Source organism: Brachycentrus maculatus, unplaced genomic scaffold (genome assembly GCF_059751285.1).
Source record: "Brachycentrus maculatus isolate JH-2025_06_01 unplaced genomic scaffold, ASM5975128v1 h1tg000218l, whole genome shotgun sequence".
Classification (NCBI taxonomy): domain Eukaryota; kingdom Metazoa; phylum Arthropoda; class Insecta; order Trichoptera; family Brachycentridae; genus Brachycentrus; species Brachycentrus maculatus.
In genome coordinates this window covers 445,883-453,788 of record NW_028280969.1, presented here as the reverse complement: position 1 = coordinate 453,788, position 7,906 = coordinate 445,883, and the positions used below count along the sequence as shown (strand labels likewise).

At 34.2% G+C, this 7,906-nt stretch overlaps 1 protein-coding gene across 1 annotated transcript; it reads left to right on the top strand.

The window, feature by feature from the left end:
• The first annotated feature begins 2,289 nt into the window (after positions 1 to 2,289).
• LOC148306945 (IQ motif and ubiquitin-like domain-containing protein) lies at positions 2,290 to 7,906 on the top strand. Its single transcript, XM_088264174.1, has 5 exons — positions 2,290 to 3,229; positions 4,603 to 4,715; positions 6,161 to 6,369; positions 6,562 to 6,691; positions 6,775 to 7,906. The coding sequence occupies exons 1-5, from the start codon at positions 2,398 to 2,400 to the stop codon at positions 7,885 to 7,887; spliced, it is 2,397 nt and encodes a 798-aa protein (XP_088120300.1). The 5' UTR covers positions 2,290 to 2,397; the 3' UTR covers positions 7,888 to 7,906.

The following is a 7,906-nucleotide window of genomic DNA, read 5'->3' as shown; positions in this document are numbered from 1 at the left end:
CGAAGTTAAAAATTGTATAAGAATTTGAAGGGCGAACTGATTATCTTGATTCATATAATTAGTGATCAAGTTAACACCGCGTCTATTCAATGTGGTGCCCTATGCACCATCTGGATGCGGATAGGGGTCAAAGAAAAATATGAAATCAGTAATGAAATTTAGTGATATACCGGTAAACCGGTTTACCACAAACCAGTTAAGCATACGCTACATATTTATGTTATATGTAGTTCATGCGCTGTACAAATCGCTCACTCTTCAACAACGTCATATATCGAAAAAACTTATTTTTCAGTAGATTGTTTTTAAGGTTTAAAAATATAATAAAATGTTTTAAAAATTAATATCAAGCCACTTATTGAACTGTTCACTGTGCAACAGATCTTTTTAGGTAAAACTTTTGGTAAAAAAAAGTTTTTTCTCCATTTGAAAAATATGTAGTACTTATATTTAAAAAAATTGTTAAACAATACCTTTTCTTCAAAATGCAAAAACAACACTTTTGCCTTGTAGCGTGTAAGTATTAAATAAAAATATGCCGTTTTTGCTGGAATATAGTACATTTTCTGGGCATTCCGAAAACATGCACAACTAAATATTGACGATTTTTGATATATCGGTAGTGTAATGGCAAAGGGGTATATCTGTCAAATTTTTCATTATCTAAGTTTGTTCCATAAAATGTCTAAAATAGTGTATTCCATAACCTGTCAAAAGAATATAGCTGTAGTTGCAATGCTTATTTAGTTTTATTGAGATATGTAATATGAAAATACATAAAACAAACGACTTATTTAATTTCATTAGTTTGTTTTTGCTCTCCTGTAAAATTTGGTCTGAGACAGATATACCCCTTTGCCTTTACACCACCGATATGACGTTGTTGAAAGGAGTGAGTATATGTAAAATGCTTACACTCGCCTCGAATAGAATGCCTTCTGAGAAGTTCCCCGACACCGGGCGGGATGAGTGGAGCGTTGAGCAAACCGAAATGGGAAGTTCTGGGCCGACAGTACCTACTGCCATCTATGCGGTGGTGTCAGAACCAGCTACACTAATCCTGTAATCTGCCATAACTCCCAAACTTTCGGTTATCTTTAAACATTTCTGCTGTCGAACACCGAACAAACAGACAAATTTGATTCGCTGCGGAACTTCAAATATGTACCGAGTCTATGCACTCACCTGCATATTTCTTGTGCAGGAGGAAAGATTCCCGGTAATTTTCTGGTATACTGAAATATTTCCGAAGTTTTTCAACTCTGCTAAAATGTTCCGGCGATTGAAATAATGCCGAATACTTTAGCAATGAATGTTTAAAGTAGGTATTGTTTATTCGTGCTGCAACTGAAAATGCCTAACGCATTTCTGGCATGAAATGTTAATTTGAGATATATTAAAGATTGGTAGATATTTTATCACCTTTTCAGCGCTTGTGCACTACACGGAATTTCACCGTCCGGCAGTCCGGTTTTGAAAAATAAAAGCGACTACGACAGTTTAGCGCGATCGAATTTACGCTCACCGTGATCACGCACCAATCGAGCACACCGATCCGAAGAAAGAATGACAAAAGCACAAGCCAATCCAAGCCAATCATCCGTTTTATCATGCTAACTGAAGTGCCGGACGGTAAAATTCCGTGTAGTGCACAAATGCCCTTTGACTTAAGTTCATGGAAGTCTACCCTTGCCGTGAATTATTTCAGTTAACTTTTTCAATCAATAAGGCCGAAATCTCGAACGCTAAAATTATAATGCGTTTGGCCGCGCTGAGGGCTGGACGTCCTTCTGGACCTTGAATTTGTCTTTTTTTTAAATATATTTTGATAAAAATACATAAATTTGTTGTCACTCCTTACCATTCAATAACTCTTTTCTTTTCAAAAACATACAGTTTTTTTGAAAAATTAACTATTTTTTCAATACAAAAACGGTGTTTCAAGAAAAAATTCAATTACGTAAAATGTTACCTGGGTTCAAGGAAAATACAATGAAAATCAATCAAAATATCCGATACATACATACTTTTTATCGACTTGCATTTCTTTCTAACTAAAAATTTTAATAGAAATTGTAAAATTTGAGTTAGAAATACGCTATTCACAACCAAATTTTTGCAATGATTAGCTTTGAATAATCGAATCCAAAAACCGAATTTAGTAACGAAACAAGTCGTTAGTTCATCATTCATTGATTCGATATCCCCATGTCTAAAAGATAACACTTTAGAAATCGTGCGCGAGTGAAAAACACAAATTAGTTTCTATGGAAACTCCACCCTCCTCAACAAAAAAGAAAATGCTTTATTTAATCGATATTTGTATGTTAATTTGTAAGAATATTATAGCGTTACATATACGGAAAATCTTTTAAAGTTTTATATAACTCCAGCATAATGTTTCGACGCGATAGTAAATTTATTCGGCAACACTCGGAACCTACTCAACCTAATATAAATTCGAATGAAATCGAAACAATTGATAGTGTGTCATTGGATGGAAAGAGGGTGCAAATTACTTTCCAAGTGTCAAACCAGGGAGATGACTATTTCTCAAGATCGTTCAAGGACTCCTTCACCGTACTCGAAGTAAAGGAAAAGTTAGGAAAACTCCTCAAAATGTCGGCGGATAATATCGAAGTCACCAAGGACGGGACGCCAGTTCCGGACGAATTTCGGATTCTGGATTTGGAAGGTGAAAAACCTCAAAATGTCGAGCTGGTCACTAAAGATGGAGCTTACGTCGACGTTGATATCGTAAAAGAAAAATTCAACGACGCCATATCCGTCACTTTTCAAAAAGAACCTAAGAAAAAGGTCATCCCGCCGATACTCACGTGCAAATTCAATGTCGTCAGGCAATACCATACGTTCACCAAAGCTTTTCCGAGCGAAACTACCTTGAACGCTGTTAGAGAAGACATCTGCTCAACGTTCCTGATAGAAGGCACCAAGTTGGTCATGATCAACAATCGCATGAGGCTGGAGGAAGACGTACCGCTGTCGACTCTAGAGATGGATAATTTCGGCAACTTGGAGATAAAACTGTTCACAAACGACGGAACTAAGCTGAAGTTCAACCTGCTGTACAAGGATGCCGCTCCAGTGACGGACGTTCTGTCCGTAACCATTCCTAGGGGGGAGAATAGTTTCGTGAACATCAATGTTGAAGTCATTGATGCGAAAATGATCAAACCGTATTTAGGGGGATACCGGAACAATGTTACAGGTAACTTACCAATTCTACCAGATCCTTCCCAAAGCATACTAACTTATTAGTCTTATCAAACTTTAAAAGAGAATACCGTAGAACGGGACTACTTGAACTTTAATGTGTTACTTGAGCCCAGTACAAATAAAAATTAAATCTGTATGTGGTCTACAATAATGAACGTATCGACATGATTCATCGTTTCCCTGACAGGTGACACTTATTGTCACGATTCTTCGATCGATACCACGATCTAAATATTTTTTTGTACTGGGCTCAAGTAACACATCAAAGTTCAAGTAGCCCCGTTCTACGGTATTACTATTGATTTAACACTATTTTCTTATTTCTTTTTTGCTCTTTATTTTGTTAAAATCTATCTTTCTAATTAAAAATATTTACAAATATTACATTCAACTATTTTTTTAAATTTAATTAAATCAATAACTGTTCATTTATTCGCTTTAACTAATTTAGGCGAATAAATAATTGTGAATTTAATATTTATACATAACACACATGTGTGCCTCTTAATTTATCTTTGGTAACTATACACATACATATAATATAAAAACGAACTTTATTCATGATGATTTTTATCGATATCTCAACACATATACGAGTATTTTATGTGCGTGTATGTATAAAGAAGTTATTAAAATGAGAGTATGGAAGACTGCGTATTTCCAAAGCTAATAAAGTTTGTTTGAAGTCCTTGTTCAAAATTTACAAAATGGGATTTTGTTAGATTGAAAGCTGCCCGTCTACCTAAAGATTTTGTGAATTGTAAGAAACGGGATATACAACTTTATTAATAAGATATAGTTACATTTTAAAAATTTAGTTTTTTAAGCGCTATCCATTAAAAAAGCTTTACAAAAAAAATGATTTTCATGTACATATTTTATTTTTTTCTAGGAGTTGAGAACTGTAAAGACCATATCGATTTTCCTTTAATTTTTTCACATTTTTAAAATCGTGTACTAAACAACCAAAAAATACAAATCTAAATGTGTTGAAATATAATAGTATTGTATAATTGGATGTCTTTAAAATATGTACATAAAAATGCATATTTATAAAATTGTATTTAATTTACTATCTGATATTTATTCAATACCTACCTGATATTTATCTGGACTGATACCTACCTGAAGCAGAGGACTGATCACCTTTCTTTCATGTGTTAACGATCAATATAACAATGCGTTTATACGATGCAGTACCCTATGCACCATCGGGTACGGATGACGATTGGGAGAGAGATTTATTATTATTATTCTAACATGAGATTTTCAATTTTAAAAAAAATAATTGGTCCACATTTACATATGTTTTTACGTTCTTTGACTTTTGAATTTTATTTTGTGGTTTTTTCTTTAAATTTGCAGGAATGGAGTATCATCACGCATTTTCCCAGACTCCTCAACGGCCGAATAGGGTCCCGTGGGATCAAACCAACAATCGGGATACTCAGACAGTTTCTGTGAAAACAAAGGCTGTGGTAATGTGGTTATCCTTAATATACATAAGTATATAGTATGCATTGTTTCTTTCAATGTACCTACCTAAGCTTGTAAGGTAAATTGATGGTTATAATAATACATTTGTATGGTGCCGTTATAACAGGTCAATGACCAATTTTATGATGTTTAATTATTTGTGAAGATACACTCATACATCGCTCACTCCTTTCAAGAACGTCATAAATCAAAAAAATTGATTTTTCAGGAGATCGTTTTTAAAGTTTAAAAATATAATACAATGTTATAAAAAAACATATCGAGCCACTTGTTGAACTTTTTACTGTGCAACGGATCTTTTTAGGTAAAACCTGAAGATTTTTTCTCCATTTGATAAATATTTTGTATATTAAAAAAAATAATTTAACAATACCTTTTCTTCAAAATGCAAAAACAACGCTTTCTGCACTGTAGCGGGTAAATATTAAGTTAAAAATATGCCGCTTTTTCTGGGATATAGTACATTTTCTGGGCATACCGAAAACACGTACAACTGAAAATTGTCAATTTTTGATTTATGACGTTCTTCAAAGGAGTGAGCAACATATCTATATCGATACCTGAGCTGAAAATACAATGTAAAAATTACATTGTATTTTAATCAAATAAATTAAATTACATCAATTGATTCGGCGGTTACTTTATGGTAATATCTATACATTTTAATTAAAATTTTACTATTTGTGGTATTTGCTGTGTAAAAATTTTAATCAAAATCAAATAAATTTCATATTATTTTTGACATCTCAATATAGATGAAAAAGAATATGGAAGTCTGGGCATTTTCAGGGCTTTCGACCGTCATAGGCTGGCCAAATAAATTTATTTAAATTCTAACGTCAATCTACATATATTTTACTCCAAAATTTCTAGGGTGATGGCAAATTAGAAAATTTATTTTTTACTACTTTATTATATTGTAAGAAGCTAAAAATCTTTCTAAAATAAGCAGCCTAGTTGAAAGTAAACTACATATTTATTTGATTTAAATTTTACAAGTAGTGGTATTTACCAAGCCAATTTTTTTTATTAAAATCAAATAAATGTATTAAGGCTCTGACGTAAATCAATGCTCCACTCCAAATTTTATAAGGTGATAGCAAATTGAATAAATAGTGTATTTTTAATTGCTTTGTGTTATTTTATGAGTCTTAGAAGTCTTTCGAAAAGAAGACTGATTTAAAATAAACTGCATGTTCATTTATGGAACTAAGCATAAATTACAATAAAAGGATTGTTGGTTTGGTTGTAATTTTATATTGATAAGACCAATCTGCTTAAAGAAACGAAACAGAAACAAGAACATATTATATTCAAAGGGCTAAACCTACCACAATGTTCGTTACTCCCCATCTGACCAATTTAAAACAGTTTGATTTATTTATTATTAATTTATTTATCTCAAAAAAACATTTTAACTTACTAGGACACTACACTCCACCGCGGCACTCAAATGTCCTTCCAAGGAGTGTACATCCCTTGTGTAGATGACGTCATAATAGCCCCCAAGCCTTATGAGACGTACGCTGAAATGATGGCTCGAATCAACCCCAACTTGAGAGCAACTATCATTCAGCGAGCCTGGAGGGCTTATCGATACAGAAAGGCTGTGGAGGATTGGCTCAAGCGATGCAAGTGGGTTCAATTTAGATTATCAAATAATAATAAAGTAGAAAGTATATAACAATGATGATTACTCATAAATTGAATAAATATATAAGTGAATACGCAACTACTGCTGTCTCTGCTCCATATTTCATATTTTATCCTACCTCTGATGTTTATCGATTATTGCAAAGGTTTTCATGTTTGTGTTTGTATTTTCAGACAGAGAATAGAAGACCTCAAAAATGAAGAACTGAATGATGCAAGAGCTACCGAACTCAGATTGCGCCAAGAAATTGTTAAGAAAACCTTTCCTAGAACAAGAGAAGACTTCGATCAACTTTATGCTATGGTAAAAGCGAAGATATTATATTTAAATACTATAACGTGTCCTTTAAATTCTAATAGGTACAATTATTGTGCATTTTGTTGTAGGTGGATAGATGGAGAAACTCAGAAATAACGCGTATATCGAAGCTTCACACGAAAGGTCCGAAAATAGCCGAGTTTTGCTTGTTACTTGATAAAGAAATCGAAATGCTTCGTTCGATCGAAAAATTCCGCACGGAACTAAAAAAAGACAATAGAATTTTAAGAGAAAAAAGACTACTCGACTCCATGTCCAGTCCAGTAAAATGGAAAACAATCAAAGGAATACATGTGTCCATGGATACGTTGGAAGCTCAACACGCGCGTTACTTGAAAGACCTTTACTATTCCTTCTGCAAAAGCGACATCAAATTTGAAGAAAGAATGGAGCTTTTGGTTAACTTCAAAATAACACTGAAGGAATACCTTTCTCCTCTTGCCGAACAGCTGACATCTTTAATCGACAGAGAATGCGATCTGATTGTGAGAAACGTCTCAAACAAAGACCTCGAAGTCCTGAGAAAACGAATCCAATCGATGGTTTTTAAGTTTATACATCTGCCCGAGTTTAATAAGGGAAGCATGAGGAGAATCGAGATCAAGAAACAAAACACAATGAAAGACGAAAGATTGTATCGTTGTAAGGAATGCAACCAGGTCAAAACGTACAAAGATTTTCCATTGCATTCTCGAACAACGGACATGGAAGTTTGCACCTCGTGCGCCTGGGGTAATTCAGCCGATAACACGTGCATAGAGATGATGCAGTACACCTACATACTGAGAGCTATAAGGAGAGAAGAACGTCGAAACAGATGCTGGACATCTCTCGCGTTTATTCTGCAAGACAACGATATTTTTTACATCGTCGAGAAGATCTGGCATTCTCGGTCGGCGATCAGTGAAGTGACGGATATAAGTGACCTGCGTCTGTGCAGATGGAAGATTCGCAAGGATTGGGCGCCGTGGAACTGTATCTTGCTGACTACCAAGGAAGTGAAATCACACCTAAAGTTGGAAAATCCAGAGGAAGTATACGATTCGGATCTTGTCAATATGGTTCGGAGTAAACACTTGCTGGCAAGAAATCATTTCAGTAACCTTGCTGGGGCGAAAGACGAGGATAGCGATGATGATCTTTATTCTTTGCCAACAACTGAAGCTACGAGTGCGCAATAAATTTCAATGTTGTATTGTT